The following is a 19,546-nucleotide window of genomic DNA, read 5'->3' as shown; positions in this document are numbered from 1 at the left end:
TAATTGTGTCTTCTAGCCTTTTTTTCCCAGCAGTTCCGTTGATATCTTTATCGGAATATTTAACGTCATTCTGAAAGGAAAAAAAAGTTCAACCCCTTGAAATAGACCTCCTCCTATCGCATACAAGCTAGAGATCAGGGGGGGGGGGCCAATTTGTCGCTCAGCACAATTAAGACCCGTCTAGAAATCTGAGAGTCTCAAAAAACTCAGCGGAGCCTTGAAGGAATTCAATGTTTCAATACTAGCAGCGTAGGAATCGCAAATAAAAGACTAGTAGTCGATCGGAAAGGGAAATAGTATCGACAATTCAGGCCTGAATTGTTTCCACTTTTTAGTGTAATTCATTCATTTGATATTACTATTATCTCTGACCGTTGAAGAGAAGGCACATGGTTCCGACCGAAACCCGGACCGCCTGATGAACAACTACTGTAATTGCAGAATTCCTCAGGGTTGTTTCTTTTATTGAATTTTATTGTGTTGTATTATTATTGTGTCGGTTTGTAAAGGTGCTGAATCCATCGTTTCCGGGCAACAGAAACGCGACGCTTCATCCTTCGGTAAACTTCGACAACTTTCGGAGCGTGTCGGAATTTGAATACGTCATCCAGCATACAATTCTTCGTGTACGAGCAGCGAATAAAATTTTAATTTGCTGCTGTCTTTGACGTTGTCGCTCTTTTCCACCATCTTGGCTTTAAGATTTCAATTCAAACCATCCCAAGTAATCTCCCGAGTGAAAGGCCTCTGGCGGATTTACAGATATAAACAAAAACCCTTAGAAAAAATTTCGTCTCGTATTTGCTGGAAATATCTAGTTGGACACAAGGATAACTCCGTCAAACGTCACTGAGCTTTTCGCCCTTCCGCCATATTGAGTTTGCAAGGAAATTTTTGACGTCGTAAGAATCTGCAAGTTGGGGCATTTTTCACCGCTTCTTACCTTCATGACTGCCTATCCAGAATGTCCGACAGGTTTGGGCTTAAAGTAAAGGAAAGTGCTGGGAAGACGAAGTATTCTTCACTCAACTTAAATCAGACATACAAAGGAACTAAGGTTGAAACCAAGACATCCTCAGGTTTGTATTTCTTCTCAATCGTAGAGACTTTGCGCTTCATTTACAGTGCTATAAGCCTCTAAAATCCAGGTTGTGACACTGCACTGAAATAAAACCTGAAAGTTGGTCTTTTTCGCTTTGGTTTTGATCGGCGAGTCTTTGAAATGCGGCTTCCGGTTTTGTGGACGCTACGATGTTAAACTCGTGTGGCGTAAGATCGGGTACATGAAAACTCACAAATGTTGTTTTAGTTCTAAGGTGGGCGCTATTTTTCCACAGGTACCGCTCGTCATGGCCTTCAGAGCCTCGGAAAAGTCGGTGCAAGTCGTCGCATTCCTCCTCCCGCCAATCTTCCTTCTTTGAAAAGCGAAAACTCCGGCAACGATCCCACAGTATCTTTAGTTCCTAGTGGAGGTGGAGGATGGGGCAGTGCGAAGGAGAAGCCTTCGGAAACTACGCCAGCAGCTGCATCTCAGGCAATACCTCCGAGTTCTACGCCATCGCAAACAAATGTGCCATCTTCTCAGCAGCCGCTATTGCAGCCGCAGCGGCCTATACCACCGCCGTCTCACCCACAACCAGTTCAAACGCAATCGCAAAGTTCGGGGCAGACACAAAATCAACCGGCCAAACAGCAAGAATCTCAAGCAAAAACATGGGGCACTGTATCATCAAACGAGGCTGGTGGTCAAGGTAAAGGAAACACGAAATTTATTTTGCTATCTGCGCGACTAATTGTTTTTGTTTAGCGAAAGAGTCTGCATTTTGACAACACTTCTCATCCTCTCATCTGCGGTAATTGAAAATTCCTTACTTGTGCTTTCATTTTCTTCAAGTAATTAGACATAGTTTTTGGTGGGAAGAGGGACTCTTTTTCTTCGGAACTTTCGTTATTACCTTTTTGTTGTCAAAACTAAGTTTCGTTCATGCTCTACAGCTTAATTTAGGCGTCGGGTACATTTAGCTTATTATAATAATCAAGTATTTATGATTAGTCGAACCTTTTGTTTTCCACTGACAACATATAGGTTTATCTTTGTACGTCGTATGGCGGTGTTGGGTCTTGTGGAAACATAGTTTTGTAAATGTTTAGAAACTTTTTCTTGCATACGCTTATGCCATGTGTATTTACCTTGGCCATCGAAAGGATGGAATTCTGTGTCAGTTCAAAGCCAATATTGTAAATGATACCAGGTCTAAAATTGCTGTGAAATTCTATCATTGCTTTAAAATCTCTCTCTCACCTTTGTAATTCGTCCATAAAACTAACAATATATTATTAAGAAGTGCACTACTTTTGCACACTATTAGCAAGTACAGTACCCAAATTAATAATATTGGAGAACCAGAAAGAAAAAAAATAACTAGACACCAAGAGCAAAAAAAAGTGAATGGAAAATAGGTTTCTTCATCTCTTGTTTACTGTCAGAACCATGGGACTTGATGAAAGACGAGTGAGATTTTGTTCAATATGATACAATGCTAACCTTGTGGTAAGGGGTGAGCAGCTCTTTATTGGCTAGAAGAAAAGGTTGTCTTCTAGGGAATATTGCCTTTAAAATTCAATCAATAACTTGTTGTATTTTTGTGATATTTGTATCCCTAGGGAGGTCCTACTCTCACCAGGAGATGCCATATTTCAATCGGGAATTCCCAGTATTGGGTGGTGGAAACTCTGGGGAAAGGCCCCCACAGCCCTCAGAAATAAAGGAACAGCCTCCTACACAATATGGTCAGAAACAAATAATGCGCAATACACGTAAGTGTACTTGAATCCTAGTTTGCATACTTCTCGACTAGTTTAACTATTATTTTATTTGGCTATAATCATAACCATAAATATAACTCGCATATTTGCCCCCTCACTCTTGGTACATGATTGTTATCAAGTGAAATGTACTTGTAAGTGTAATCATCTCTCCTAGAAGCATGATTTGTTGCAGCAAGAGTTGAAGGGAAAAGTGGTGGTTTTAAAATTGACTACCAGCATCATTGGGTACTTACCAGTGGAAAAACAATTGAAATGTGATTGTTTCAACACTTATTCTTTTGCACCACCATGTATGTACCTCTGATGGTTAAACCTGTCTGTTCTATGATGGATTTGTACAGCATATACTTCTGTGGTCTACCATAATCAATTTAGTCAAGTATTAAAATGTAACCAAGGTGTTTGTTCATTATTTTATTTTAGACGAGCCACCATGGATGGAGCGCAGTGGTCCAGGTAATGCCATGTCATGGTGAATGCTTTTGTAGCTTTTCCTGTACATGAAGTTGCTCTTCAGAAGACTTGTATAACTTAGTAACAAAGCAGATGAAAGTCTCTTTGAAAAAAGATGGTTTTTGAATGTTCAATGTTTTTGAATGGTCAACAACAAAGTTATTCTTGTGCCCAAGTGAATAAATCAATGCAAATTTAAAAGTACATGTTACTTTCCTAACCCAATTTTTCTTGAGAACCCGCATAAATCTTTTTTTTTTTTTTTTTTTTTACACTCAGCGAGAAGCCTTTGCTAAGGCAGATCATTAATGTCCAACTTATGAACTGATTAAATACAATCTAGAATGGTCACATATATCCTAAATCTATGGGTTGAAACACAAATTCAGAGTTTCGTGTGGAACATGTCAAATATTTAAATGATTCCATTGATATCTCTGCTGTGACTAGGATGTTATCTCTTCTGTTGTGACAAATCACATGGAGCTGTACATCCTAATTTCTTGAAAACTTGCAATTGAAGTTTAATTGAATGAGTGGACATAAAGTAATTAAATTTTCAAGAATGATTGACCTCTTGACTCCTATGAGTGACTAGGTCAGAATTTCTTCATAAAAATATTATCAAAACAATCTTAAAAAGTGACGAGAACAAAGACAAGTATCAATTCAGCAAGTATTCTTTAATCCAATACCAAATTCTCCAAACTAACATCAGAGGAATTGAGGCAGATGGTAAGGAGAATCACTTAAGAGATGTTAGGATTGAATTGGTTAACTTCTTCTCATTACAATATTAACAAGTAATCAGGTCGTGAGAATAGCCAAACTTGTTTGCTATTGGATGTTACTTTGATGTACATGCAACTTTAAATCCCTTAACATACTGTATATTTACAAGAAAATGTTTATGAGAGATTTGATTGTGGGAACAAATGTTAGAGGACTTTTAATGTATTGTAGTAAGAAGAAAGAAACAAGATGTCAGTCAGAAATTTAACAATCACCACCATGTTTTTAATACCAGTACTAGATTTCAAAGGCATAAGTTTTATGAAATGTTCTTGTGTTTCTGATGTGAAAGCCGTGTGTTTAAAAGGCCTGGAACATGGTCATAACTGTTGAAGGCAACTGAACTCTCAGCAATGATGTTTTATTTCTGTCAGGTCCTCCACCATCTGATTATGGGACAGGAAGGGAAAGAACAGAAGCATACAATGGAGGACCGGGGTATGGTGCAGGACATCAGTACAGACGACCACCACCAGACTATGTGGTAAGAAGTGTGCTTGACTGTTTATGAACTAAGCTCAGTTTTTGAGATAGAGAAATTATCATACGTTGGCAGTAATGTGGGAGTTGAATGTTTCTTGAAACTTGACTAGACTTGACCTGATCCTTGAAAACTTGAAGTGAACATCTCTGAGTAAAAATCCCTAATGCTACTTTTTCAAGTATCATAGTCAAGCACTTCTAGTTTGTAGTCATTTCTACCCCTTCTCCTCATCTACAAGTGTTTTAATGTTTTTTCAACAATGGAGTGACTGCTATAAGCTTCTTTCTTAATGACAAAACACAGCAATTGCATTGCAAAATTAAAGAGTTAAACTTAAATCGTACCTCTGCAGGGATGTGTAAGCTTTTTGAAATTGAAATGAACTTACTAGAAAATTACACCTGTTGTGAATGTATGTTAAAGTATTTTAGTATCTTGAGCTCAAGTTTTAATTTTGGATATTTTGGTTTTTTTTAACACTGGGAGCTTACTTTTTAGGGAATGGAAAACTGATACATTAATAATAGTGTGTACATATACATGTCCCTTCTGTTTTTGTCCATTGCAGTGAACTACAAACTGTGAACTTGGTATGAAATACCTGATACACCATTTGCAGCACTGAAACATTTTATAATGGGGTCTAATGCCCTACTTTAGCTTGGGAATTCACTTGGAAAAATGGAGAGGGGATTTTCTCACAACAAGAAAAAGTCATCGTCCTTACTTTTTTTTTTTTTTTTTTCATGTTTACTATGAAAATTACATATGCTGAGACATATTCTCATTTCTCTAACATACCACTGGAAAGAATGTCATGACAGGCACTTGTGATTAACACATCGACACCTTAACCACCCAAACCATGCGATTGGCTTGCGCGAGAACGCTTTCCTCCCTACATCCCCTACTAAGTAGAGTTTTGTCCCCAAACTTCCTCTATGATTTGGAGATCAACAAACCAATCAGAATCCGTCGTTTGTGCATACATTTTGATGGCTTTAGGGGGTACTAGAGGGGTATTATTCTATTCGTCTTCACAAAAGGATCAAATTTGAAAATATGACGTCCGTGCGGCTAACCCTCAAAATTTTTCAGGTCGGATTTTTCATTCATTTGTGATCGAGTTAGACCTTGTGGAACTCAGAATGTAAAGTAGCAATGCTATAGAATACTCTGCCTGGAAAATAATGGATATCAAGGTCTTAAAGGTGACAGAATAAGCTCTCGAGTCAATGACACTACGATTCTCTAAGGTGATTCAGACTTTAAGGAGGGCCTGGCAACAAGTTGACAATTCGATGGCCCGTTAAATATTATGTTCAAGTAACAATGTGTTCAAAAAGTATTGTTCAATAGAAGATTTTGCATCAAATCGAAGTTTTTTCAGAATTTTCACCATAACGCTGCACAATTTTCTGGCCATGAAGGCAAGTAGACAACGATCTAAGCATTATGAATTTTACCACGTGGGCCTTGTACATGTAAGAAATTCGTACGGTTTTCGCTTATAACAGCAAATCAAAAACTGTTTTGAATAAATCTGTCATCCCAAAATATTTCCTGGTCATTTTCCTATTGATAGATTCCATGAAACTTGAGATGTCTTTACTTACTGAAAAATTTGCATATTCCCTTTTGAAACATGATCTGCATGCCCATTTGCACACATGGGAAAATATTTAGCGATTTTTATCTTTCATCTTGATTTTTGAGTAAAAACTTAATATGCACCTATTGCTTTTTTCATCGGAAAGAAGTTCTTTAATTAGTCTTCTTTCACTGGAGCTTGTTTTCAGGAAAAGATGATGTTTAAAAATTTACTGTGCATTGTGTTTGCTTTCTTGGTTTCTCCAAATTTGTGATTTTTCTTAGGCACGTGTTACACACAAGTGTCAATGGGTTAACAAGTCAGCTCTTGTACAAATGAAATATCAGCTTACTGTTTTAATAGTTTTACCCAGTTTACATGTACTGTATATTCTAGCATTTTTATAAAGTGAAGATTTTAGTTTGAGAGTGATCACTACTCAATGGTTTATGTCGCACTCATTTGATGACCTGCTCCCAGTTGGCTTGTTAGCTCAATTGGTAGAGTGCTGCACTAGTATCACAGAGGTCAGTGGTTTGAATCCCATACGGGGCTGAATTTTTTCAGGTCGGAATTTCACTATTGCTTAAATAGTTCTCTTTACTGCGAGGATCGTGCACGAATACATTTCTATAACCACAGTTCAGATATATGAATTTCATATATTCGTTGTGTTTGATTTATCATCTTGCGGGTTTATGTCGGACTAATTCGATGACCTGCTCCAGTTGGCTTGTTAGCTCAATTGGAAGAGCACTGCTCTAGTATCGCAGAGGTCAGTGATTCGAATCCCGTACAGGCCTGAATTTTTTCAGGTCTGATTTTCACTGTTGCTTATATAGTGGTCTTTACTGCGAGGATCATGCACAAATACATTTCTATAACCACAGTTCAGATATTTGAATTTCATACATTTGTTGTGTTTGATTTATCATCTTACGGGTTTGTCGGACTAATTCGATGACCTGCTCCCAGTTGGCTTGTTAGCTCAATTGGTAGAGTGCTGCACTAGTATCGCAGAGGTCAGTGGTTCGAATCCCATACAGGCCTGAATTTTTTCAGGTCTGATTTTCACTATTGCTTAAATAGTGCTCATTACTGCGAGGATTGTACCCAAATACACTACTTAAGCAGTAGTGAAGATAAGGCCTGAAAAAAATTCAGGCCTGTAGGCGATTTGAACCCATGACCTCTTTTTTTTTCAGGCCTTATTTTCACTACTGCTTAAGTAGTGTTCATAACTGTGAAAATTGCTTTCATACTAATATCTTTAACTGCTGTGAACCTATATGATTTTCATATATTTACAAACGTTAAAGCAAAGATTGCTGGCTATGAAGTGCCCTTAAATTGAAACAGGCATTACACTGTAGCTCATTGATTTAGTTTTGTTTATTTGGTAGCATGGGACACATGGAAGGAATGTTCCTCAGGGGCACCCCCACCATCATGGTAATGGACCACAAAGTTATGGACAAGGAAGGCATCCTCATGGATATCCCCCAGATCATTTTTCCAGGTATATCCTCTGTTATTCATACAATTTAAGGCAATGAAACCTATTGTCTACATTTCACCACGTGACCAATTTACTCGCAAGAAACTTTTGAACTCTTTACACTTGTACTCCAGAGCTATCAGAGTTATCTATTTTGATGCTCAATTTAACAGGAAAAATAAATGAAGTGAGTGAAAGATTTTTATGTGCATGGGAATTTGTTTGAACACATGAATTCTTTTTATTGACTTGTAAATAAATATAAGATTATCAGCATGCAGTGTCCTCTAGATACCTTGATAGTTAAAAAACAAACAAGAAAACACACAATAGGTTGTCATTTTCTTGCTACTTTTGGCCAACTTCTATCTTAGTAACATAATGGTAATGTTTTTGTCTGCTTGCTAGAATGTACTTGTTTTCAGTAAACTACAATATGTACCCACAATAAGAAAAATACCCATGGCAATTGTTACAATTCATGTATTTCCTCAAAGGCATACTTTTCAATGTAAATTCCTGTTCTAATAAACAGCTGACCAAGTTAATGTTGTCTCAAAGTGCAACATCCAACCAGGTTCAAAATGCTCGATATATTTAGCATCTAAACAGGTTCAAAATCATTGTATATTTTCTTCTGTGTCATTTAATCAATTTCAGTAAAGGCAGTATCAAGTAAAAGCTTCATATTTTAACACCTTAACTATTTTGCAGGGGACCAGGCCAAAGAATGGGTGCCCCTTCTGGACCTGTTTCTGGGAGCAAACAAGGAGATAAGACCCGTGGCGAAGGGTATGGAAGGCCAAGTATACTCAAACCTGAAGACATACAAGCAATGGCTGACAATGATGAAGAGGAGGAGGGTGGATGGGCTGGTGCACAAGATGAAGTTGATTATGCTGCAAAACTGGATTTTGAGGACTTTGAAGATGATGATAAACCACCACTAGAACCACCAGCAAAACCTGAAAAAGAAACTGCAAGTGGTGAACCTGAAACAAGATGGCAAGGCAATGAAAGTAGACCTGTAAGTAAAGTCATTTGTTTTGTTGCAAGTAAAAAATTTTCTTAAATTTTGATACAGAAAAATAACTGCAACACAGACAGGTGTGGCAAAGTTTTGAAGGGGTGTTCACTATCTTTTAGGTGGTTGAGGACTTTGAATTGATTAATTGTTGGAACTGTCCTTTATTGTTATTTACTTTAGCTGTATTTGACTGCATGTGCTATAATCAGAGCTCTCAGAAACGAGCAGCACCTCTTAGTGTAACACAAAAGAAACCAGAAAGACTCTAGTTTCTCAGGTCCACCCTTTCCTGTTTTGATATTAGGCTAAGGGAATGGGACCACCACCAACAAGACCAGCATGGACTGAATCATCAGGGCAAGTATATTCTGAAAACAGGCAAGTGCCTCCAAGTCCAGGAATGAGGCCATTTGATAGCAGAGGTTCTCCCCCTACTCCTGGTTGGCCTTTGCCATATCCTCAGCATATAGCTGGACAGCCAAGAGGGGGACACCCGCCAGGACATCCACCTCCTCCCCTGGTTAGTTCTGATCAGGTAAAGTCAGTATCCAAGTCAGAAGAACCAGTTACAAATGAGTGGCAGAAACGCAGAGTCAAACAACAAGAGGAGATGCGTGCTGCAGTAGAGAGGGCTAGGAAGAGGCGAGAGGAAGAGGAAATGAGAAGACAGGCAGAACAGAAAGCAGGAGCAACAGCCAAGCTAAAAGAACTGGAATTAAAAAGAGTCAGGAGGGAGAGTGCTAAAGAAGGAGATGATGCTTGGTTAGAGGAATTGGACTCGATTGAAAAAGATTCTTATGTTAAAGGGCCTTACCCTGAACAACGAATGCCAGAAACTCCCGAACGAGAGGTGGAACCACAGAATCTTGCACTTCCCCAACAAGATGACTCACATAGTCGAAATGATTTTCTTGAGCATGTCAGTCATAGACAGAGAAATGACAGTGAATCCAGTGATGGCTCAAGATCCATTGCAAGAGGTGGTTCACGCCCTCACCACCATACACCCCGGGACATTCCACCCCGTTTTCAACAGCAACAACTTAGACAGCAACAGCATTACCAGCAACAGCAACCTTATCCACCTCAACATCCATATCATCAACAGCAGATGGCTAGATCTCCACAACACAGGGAGTTTCCTGAAGGACCACTTTCAGTTGCCAATCATTCCATTGTTGATTCAGGTGGGGTGGTATTCTTCACTGAGTAACCTTCAAATGGTATTGGTCATTTCCAATTTTTAAAACTGTCATATTTAAAACGAGGCTAAGTGCAAAACTCTTCAATTTGCTTGAGGGCGAGTTTGTATCTTCATAACAAAGTAGCCAATCAAGGCGTGAGATCTTATAGTGTAACTGTATCAATTATTTTGTGGGTTTGTAGTTTGCTTAAATGGCTTTAATTTCCATTTGATTGGTCATAACACAAAAACATTGCAAACAGGTTTCAGATGTTCTTGGCTTTCTGAGTTTGATAGCGGCGTATCACGCAAATGCCTATTGTGAACGTAAATTTGAAAATGAAGTGCACATTGATTGCAACCAAGAAAGGAGAAACAATATTTGAAATGTCTACATTTACTGTCTAAATTAAAAATGCTGATTCGTGTAGTACCTAACGACCTTTCTAACATTTAAAGAGGATAGGTATAATTAGTGTGTGTTTCATTGTTAGTGACTAAACATTTAACACTCGGCTAACCTCTTTACTCTCCACCATTTACTTGGGAAGAGAAAATATGACTAGAAGGGTCAAGTTTCAGACACACCATTCAAAGTTTATCAAGACTTCGAGGTACCACCCTTCTTATGATTTTGTACTGTTTTTAGGCCCAGTGTCACCATCACAACCTATCAAACCTGATCAACCTGTAAGGAGGATAATGAAACGTTCCGATAGCAGCAGCACAGCTGGTGATGATATTGCAAGTGTTAAGTCTCTTGAAAGTGCAAGTGGCGAGACAAGTAGAGAGGTTGAAAAGAAACAACATGCTGCTCCAGTAGATAAGGCTGTAAAGCCAGACACAAGGGAGGAAAAGACGAAAGAAAGCACCTCAGAGGCTACGCGAAAAGAATCTAATAGGATGGAGAGGAAACCAGACGACCAAGACTTACCCGTGTTTGATGACAGTGGCAGTGTGGGAGCAGGAGATACAAGTGAGAAACGAAAACCTGATTCTGTCCTGCCGCAAGGTTCTGGAAAACAAGATCTGAATAACAAAGAGAACGATGTTCCAAAGGAAAGGGTGTATGATAAGCGGGAAAGGAAAGACGATGAGAGTACATCGAAACCAGTTTCCGAAAAAAGCTCCCGATTTAGAGACAGACGAGACGAAAGGCGAAGTAGTTCAAAACGTGAGACAAGAACCCAAGATAACAGAGGCTTTGACGATTCCAAAGATTCTGGAAAACGAAAGAGAGAGGAAAGTGAAGATGCTGAACGTTTTACGGAAAGAAGGGGAAGATTCGTGGGCCGCGGCGGAGATCCAAAGAGGGAACGATTTTCCGAATCTCGTGGTCGCGGTAGAGTTACCTTTCCAGTGCGGGGTCATGGCCGTGGAATGGCTGCAACTGCAACTAATTATCGAGGTCGTGGAAGGGGAGAAAGAGGAAATAGAGATAACAGGGAGTACAAGGAGCACAAACCAACGAGATCACGTGAGCCTAAACCTTCACCAGCCTGGAAAACAGCCAAGGATGATCAGAAACGGAACGAAGAAGACAAGGAAAATGTAGTGGTGAAAGAGGATACCAACACGTTTGCTAGTGACGGTGACAAGAAAGTAATTCATGATTCAACCGAGGAAAAACAGGATAAACGGATAGAAAGTGTTCCTTCAACGGATAAGAAAGAGGCTAACAAACCGGAAAAGGGAAATGAAGTCACCGTTACTGAGGTGAAGAAAAACCACGAAAACGATTCCATGATTCGTGAACGCAAATTTGAGGAAGAAGCTAAGTTAACTGACAAGGACTCAGATAAAGTAAAAGGGTCAGATGATGTAAATAAAAAAGCTGAGAGCCTCAAAGATGTCAATAATTTGAAACCTAAAGTCCGGGGTGGGTTTGGAAGACCTTCACAATCTTCACAGGATTCAAGAAACGTAAATAATCAGGACAGACGCGGAGGAGGCAAGAAGGTTAACGATAGGAGGCGACCGACTCAGGAGGGTGGCAGAGATCGTAAGACAGATTCTGACAATTATGACAAACGCGTGGGACGCAATTACAGCAGAGACAATACCAATCAAAGGCAAACTGGAAGGGACAACAGATATAGGGAGAGAGGTCAGGAAAGAGATCAGAAATTTCATTATCAGCGCGACGACAGAGACACTGGTAACAAGCGCTACTCCCAGGATGACAGAAAGAAGAGGTTTGACGACAAAGACGATGACCAGCAAGTTTTTAGGCGCAAAGGGGATGAGAGGAACCAGAGAGGTGGCTCGCGTTCATATTCAACTCGTGGTCGTGTTACTACGACCCCAATGCGTACCAATGCTAGGGGTGGTAGATCAAGTCAACCAGTCGGAAGTGGACGTTTTGGAAACAACTACCGACGTGTAAAATCCTCAGAGGAGGAGCTATCAGATGATGACTACGATAGTGATTCGAGCAGCTACACGACTGCTACATCTGCCTCTGAAGAAAGGAGGGATGAAAAGCCCAGCAGTGCGGATAAGGAGAATGACGTAAAGAGAGAAAAAGAGAGAAGTTCAGGTTTTGACAAATCGAAAGCTAATTCACGACCTGCAAGATCTCCAATTAGGGGTAAGATGTCTTCACGTGCGGGAAGGCGAGGCACTGGTGGGGGATTTGGTAGAAGTAGGAGAGAAGTGGAGCGTCCACCTCGCTTCCAGAAACAACAGGAAAAGGAAAGAGCGAGCATGGGCAGAGGCGTTCCACAGGGTGTCAGAACAAATGAAGGCAGAGAAAGTGGACCTGGTAGAGGCAGAGGCAGAGGAAGAGGTAGAAGGGAACAACCTCAAAGAGAGGATGGTCTGCGTATACCAGCTACCGAGGACTGGGATGAAGAAGTGAATGAAGCTCACAAAGAAACGGAGTCCTCAAGAAATGATAAAACAGGAGGACGAAGAGAGTCTGCTCCAAGAAGAGGGTTCTCTGGCCCACGGTCCTCTTCAGAAAGAGGAAGGAAAGATAAGAGCAGAGAAGCTGGCGGGACACGTGGTAATTCATCTAGGCGAGAGCCTTTTTTAGCGGAAAGGCAGCAGGCGAAAGTTGAAGGTTCCAAATCTGTTGGTGGGGAACCTCGAGGACATTTGCCTGCTGCTAGAAATGGTTTCAGCAAAGATGGAAATCGGAGATCTGACATGCACAGCACTGGACTTGATAGCATAAATACTGGTGTGACCGATAGTAAAACACCTAAAAAGCAGGAAACTCTTGTGAGAAAGACTGACATTCAACAGTATGACTTGCACAATATTGCTGGGGTTATCTGTATCGATGACATGACTGATGATGACTCTGACATATCATCAACTCTTAGTGGTTTTGTTGAAGTGACATCCCGTCGAACACAAAAAGAAAACAAAGATAGACAGCGTGAAGAGGAAGAGAGAAGAAAAAAGGTGGACGAACAAAACAGGCAACGTGGCAACGTGGGAAACAAGAAGAACCAACCTTCCAAGCCTCCCAGGTTCAGTAAGCAGCATACATCACAAGTCAATTCACAAGGCAAGTCTGGAGTGATTGGCAAAGTGTCATCTACGGCTGTGACAGAAACAGCCATTGGATCTGCCATCACAGGATCCAACAGTAATCCATCAAGCGCAAATTCTACTAAGCGCAATAGCCCAGTGAATGTCGAGAGGCCAGTATCACCTCCTCCTCCAGTTTTCAATGCGTGGGACAAACCTCTCCTTCTCACTCCAGCTAAACCACCAAGCACTTCACCACCAGTGACCTCTTCAATTCCCGATCCTCTGGCAGTTGGAAGTGGTAAGCCGTCGTCTACACGAGTTGTTCAACCAGTGAGTACGACTTTCTTCTACTGCTTGTCCGTTTGTACAGTGTTAGATAGTATTCTACAGTGCTGCTATGGGCGCCCACCTATTGCTTTCTTAATCTTGTACGGTAAAAAACAAAACAGGAAAAGCATTGACTGTTTATGGTTGCCCCGCTACGTGTGTTTTGGGGGTCATTTTAATTCAAGGTCGTCATTTGTTGGTTCAAAAGGTTTGTTCCTGGCCTTTCAATATTTGAGCTACGGTTTGCAATAATATTTGTCTTTTTGTTTTGTTACAGCAAGGGACAGTCATCTCTTCGGCTGCCTCGCTGATTGAAGATATCAGTGTAGATGATGACTACATAGCCATGACAAAAGAAATTGCTCTACTGGCACCTCCAGAAGAACCAGAAGAAAGTGAAGAGCCACCCCATATTACTCAAAATACAAAGGTTGAAAAACGAGACCAGACAACGGAAAAGGGTGCAAAAGTTGTTGGTCCCTCAGAGAAACGATCGCAGGCTAAACCTCAGCGAGACAAGCCTCCAAGATTTGACCGCAGTGGCAAGCGAAAAGCTGTCTCAGGCGCGGAGGAAACAAGGAAAGAATTGCCTGGTAATACTAAGGGTAGAAAAAGCAGCCGTGACGACGCAGTTCCTCAGAAACTTACGAAGGGATCAGGGGTGAGAGCAGTTCCGGTAACGGCAAACTCTATCATTCCATCACTATATAGTCTGTCCTTCATGCGTGATCAGTTCTTTATTCTTTTTGTTGTAATTGTTTCTGCAGGATAATACCGTGAAAGGAAAAGGTGGCACACACTCTAGCAAAAAGCAGCAATCAGTTACATCTGGGGGCGAAATTACGAATGATATGGAAACTTCAAAAGAGGAGCAAGAATCTGCAGAATATATTTCTGCAGGCAGGAACATTGGAACGACTGTTTCGGATGAAGGCAGTGATGAAAAAGATGAGTTAAAGGTAGCTGAGAGTACATGATTGTCGCCATTCAGGCTATTTATAATTATTTTAGAATGCAATTGAACGAAAGACAGTTAAAGCTTTTTCGATCAACAATTACCTTAGCGTAAGATGACATGCCTTGAAATATGAATAGAAATGCCCCTACACTCGTTAAAACGATGCCCCATCTGTAGTTGGCGCGTTTCGTTCCCTTATGGACGCTTGAACACTCACATGAGGTTAGTTCTGGCCCTCTGACCTTTCAGCTGACTAAAGTTGTTTCTGATTTAAAGGAGGAAGAAGCGAAAGATGACTCTGGAAGTGAATCAAGTAGAAAGGATTCCGAACTTGACCTGAATGTGGATTCAGCCGACAGAAACGATGACAGTGAACCCCTCTTTAGAACAGAAACCCTATCAGTGGACATTCACGAAAGACCAACAGCTGAAAGACCAGACAGGGAGCCATCTCCAGTATCACCTGCTATTTTTGAAATGAGCAAGAAAATGGAAGCATCACGAAAACTTTGGGAAAACTCTGTCGCTATCGGGTGCCCAAGCAATCATGGGGGTGCGTGGGAGGAGACCTTGCGCGCTTCAGCGAGCGTTAGTTCTTCTATCGGGGGCGTTGCAGTCGTGGAGTCAGCAGAGTCGAGGTTAAGTGATGATCAAGTCGTAGTTAAGAAAGCACAAGTTGAATTGGAAGCTAATACTAGTAAGAACGACTCAAAGTCACCTGATAGTTTTAACGTCGCCAAAAAAACAGGATCTGGAGAGCAGCAAAATGTTTGTAAAGTCAAGCCCCAGCAGCAGCAGCAACCGCCAGTGAAAACACAACAGTCATCATCCATTGTCCCTCGGCCTGCTGAAGAGAACCACCAAACAGAATTAAATACAGTTCCCTTAGGTCCTCCTTTCCTCACACAAGAGCACTTATTGACTCAACAAGCAATACAACAGCGCTATGCGATTCCTTTTGTCCACCCCTTTGTGGATGCACCACAGAGACAGCCATTCCTGCAGCAACAGCAGCTTCAGCAGCTTCAACAAACTAATCAACAGGTGACACCAACCTTTCCCATTGCCCATGTGCAGCAGGTTAATCAGACACGTTCATCGTCTTCACCGTTGTCTCAGGCTACTCAGGACATATATCAGTCGCCATTCCTCCCTGGTGGTGTTTATTCATCAGGAAATTTCCAGGGATCTCAGCCGTATGTATCAGTTAGTCTGTTATCCTCAACTACAACTCAGTCATTAGTGACCTCTGCTCCAAGGACTCAGACTACGTCTTTGATGGGAATTCAGGCTCAACAGCCAAAGCCTGGAAGTGGATCCGTCTTTGCTCAGAATGTGACTCCGCAAGGTACGCAGGCTATGTTTATGCAGTACGATCCAAAAACGTTGCGGGGAGGAACTCCTTTGTTCAATATAGCTCAGCATCCCCAGTCTGCCCAGAGACAACTGTTAGGAGCTCAGCCAGGGATTGTTGGAGAAAATTTGCCACGACAGGCTGGCTTTCCAGCGGGACAACAGACACCTCAACCATTCCAAGGAACGTACCCTTTTCAGCAGAAACAAGGAACATACGATGTTTCACAGGATATGCAAATGAAGAAAGCAGCTGAACAGAGTACAGATTTCAACCGGCAATCCGAGCTAGTCAAACACGTTAATGCAAAACCTTTTGAACCTCCAAAGAGATCAACCCCTGGCTCTGTGCCACACAGCAGTACTTCAATTGGTCCACTGATGTCATCAACATTTGCCCGAAATCCAAACTTGATGACAATCACTCAGAACCCTACAGATATGGGGGGATCATCTCAGAGTCCCCCTGTGTCAACAACACTGTTGTCGGGAAGGCCGGTGTCCATGTCACCCGTCGAGCCAGGTATTCCCTTCCCTGGCGCCGTTGGAACTTTTCCAAAGCATACTGCAATAAACCAGTTTCAGTTACAACAGCAGCCTCAAGGTGTACAGCCTCAGCAGTTCACGCCATTTCAACAACAGCCCGTCAGTTTGCAGCAGACTCTTCAAATAAGAGCTCAAGGTCAACAACAGCAGCAAGGCGGAAATCCGTTACAAGGTGCTGGAGCTGCTATCCTGCCTAACCCTGCTGTCATGGCTGCAGCCATGCCAAGGCAACTTATTCGGGCTCCAAGCCTTGGTCCTATAGGCATAGGTGGTACACAGCCAAGTGCTACGAACGCTCAGCGCTTCCCTTCCCCGATCCAGCGCCCTGTGACAGCGTCGTTAATGCAAGGAGTGCCTCACATGCAAGCTCCACGAGGACCCCGTGCGCAAACTGCACCGCCTCCACCACCTCAAATGATGCCTACTAAGCAACAGATTGTGACAAATAGACCTCATTTGCCCGCACAATCTTTACCTCACCCAAATCCAGTGGCAGCTGCCTTCAAGATAGAACAGCATCACAAGATGTTAGAACAAACAAAAATGTTCTTTGCTCAACAGCAAGGACAACATCAGCAACGAGTCCCTTTGCTGAGCAATCAGGTTGATCAGCAAGTTAAACCTGTTGGCAGTTTTCAAGGAGACAAACCAATTGCGAAAGGACCAGTACCCAGAGAAAATCTGAAATTTCAAGAGAAGAAGGAAGAAACGAAATCCCATATTTCGGAAACTAACCAAAGAAACAGAAAACCCAATTCAGAACAACCTAACAAGACGTCAAAGACAACCAAAGTAGACACAAAGCCAGACGAAAGCAGCAAAGACAAAACTATCGCGTCAAAACAGGATGGTAAAGGCCCTGCTAATAAGAGCAGCAGCCTTGTTCGTATTCAGCCCCTACCTCCGGCAGCTAGAAGCAGGCCAAACAACAGGGCCCGTGGCCCCCCACGAATGCCAGGTTCTCTGCCAGCAACCAAACCAAGAATCTCTGGACGTCCAGAGAAAGAAATCAAAGATACAGTCCAGGACCAGCCTACTGAAACTCCAAGCCCCAAGAGTTCAAATCAGGCTAAAACGTCCGAGGCACAACCCGTGACCCCACTAAGCGTCAACAAATAACTAAGTTGAACTTTAAGATACCAAATTTCCGGTGATTTTATTTGTCTGTCCATAAAAAACTTACTTTTGTGGTGCCAACCACATACTAGGGAGAAAAAGTATACTATCATACGCGCGATTTTTCATTTCAAGTGTATGAAGTCTTAGTGTCGCAAAAAGTTTTCCAATCGGGAATGCTTTCCTTGTCGTTTATTCGTAATTATTATTCCTTTCATTGCCGCAACACTGTAAATTTGTCCCAGGAATGTTTGTACAGAGGTTTGCGACGAGTTAATTTATTATTGTTAGGCTTCTTGCGTAAAAGAGGTGAGACAATTCACCACTGAAGTTTCAGCATTTTGTGATAATCATAAGAATAAAACAATTCAAGAAGGTATTATTGTGACATGTTGATGTGTACCTACTTGATACTCGGTTTTATAGTTGCTTGTTTCCTTGTAGCTGGAACATAAACGTTTAAAAGTTAAAGAGCTTCAACATTAGTTGGACGACAAACTGGAACAACAAGTATTCAAGCACCCATGGAGATACTCTGCCACCTGGTATGGATTCTATTTAAAAGGTTACAGGATAACCCCATATTACAAAATATAAAATATAGGGATTTGCTATAAAATTTAGAGAGCAGCTGAGGTCGCACCAGTTTTGCCTTATCGTGTTCATGACCGGTTACGAAAACCCGCCCCACCACTTATCAGTTGCAAAACTATGAAATGTAAACCTTTCCCGCGTTTGCAGATAAATGCATTTATTATTCAACTATGCTTCGCAGAGTTCAAAAACGCCCAAGACTATGGGGTGCCATTACCGCCAAAATTATATTTTAAAAATTATTCAGCCTCTTTTTCATTAACCACTTACTTATACGAATTAACCATATTTGTCACAATATTATTTAGCCCATTTCAAAAATTATTCAGCCTTATTTTCATTAACCACCTACTTTTACGAATTAACCATGCTTGACACAAGGTTATTCAGCCCATTTTGAAAATTATTCAGCCTTTTTTTCATGGGGCTTGTTTTTAACTATATCCCAACATAACTTGCGGTATTATAAATATATCCCAGAGTTCTTTTCACATCCTTTTCGTTGCAAAATGGCCGACAGTACAGGGATCGCGGATGTTGCACGTTTGCTCTCCCAAGCTGCTACCAATTTAATAAGTCTAGCATCACAAGAGTTTCGAGCAACTAACACTACTTCTGATCTACCTCATGTTGATTGTTAGTTCTTTGGTTTCTTTCTCTCTTTTGCGGCCCTTGTGACGGTGAAATGTTTTGCTTGACTTGATGTTCCACGTGAAGTTGTGTTGCTTACAACTGGTGATGGCGCGTTGTGAACTTTTTGGTACGGAGAAAACGCTCGTTTCAACTCAGCTTGAGCTCGATCAGAAGTATTATTAGTTTCTCGAAGCTCTTGTGATGATTGTGGTGCTAGACTTATGAAATTGGTAGCAGCTTGGGAGAGCAAACGTGCAACATCCGCGATCCCTCTACTGTCGGCCATATTGCAACGAAAAGGACATGAAAAGAACCCTAGGATATATTTATAATCCTGCAAGTTATGTTGGGATATAATTTAAAACAGGCCCCATGAAAAAAAGGCTGAATAATTTTAAAAAAGGGGCTGAATAATATTGTGTCAAGTATGGTTAATTCGTAAAAGTAGGTGGTTAATGAAAATAAGGCTGAATAATTTTTGAAATGGGCTAAATAATATTGTGGCAAGTATGGTTAATTCGTAAAAGTAAGTGGTTAATGAAAAAAAGGCTGAATAATTTTAAAAATATAATTTTGGCGGTAATGGCACCCCATACAAGACGAGTACAAATATCACGCGATATTTGTACTCCAGAAATATCCGCGAAATTCGCCCGCACTGAAAGAACAATTTGGCGTG

General features: G+C 41.2%; 1 protein-coding gene across 1 annotated transcript; it reads left to right on the top strand.

Moving 5' to 3' along the window:
* Positions 1-614: 614 nt before the first annotated feature.
* On the top strand, positions 615-18,019 carry LOC111324486 (uncharacterized). Its single transcript, XM_088757058.1, has 12 exons — positions 615-1,079; positions 1,338-1,751; positions 2,665-2,817; positions 3,253-3,285; positions 4,449-4,558; positions 7,553-7,668; positions 8,362-8,674; positions 8,979-9,861; positions 10,507-13,670; positions 13,945-14,328; positions 14,435-14,626; positions 14,902-18,019. The coding sequence occupies exons 1-12, from the start codon at positions 965-967 to the stop codon at positions 17,641-17,643; spliced, it is 8,619 nt and encodes a 2,872-aa protein (XP_088613184.1). The 5' UTR covers positions 615-964; the 3' UTR covers positions 17,644-18,019.
* The last annotated feature ends 1,527 nt before the right edge of the window (positions 18,020-19,546 follow it).

The sequence above is a fragment of the Stylophora pistillata genome, chromosome 4, assembly GCF_964205215.1.
Source record: "Stylophora pistillata chromosome 4, jaStyPist1.2, whole genome shotgun sequence".
Classification (NCBI taxonomy): domain Eukaryota; kingdom Metazoa; phylum Cnidaria; class Anthozoa; order Scleractinia; family Pocilloporidae; genus Stylophora; species Stylophora pistillata.
The sequence above is the reverse complement of the archived record's forward strand: the minus strand, read 5'-3'. Positions and strand labels throughout refer to the sequence as shown.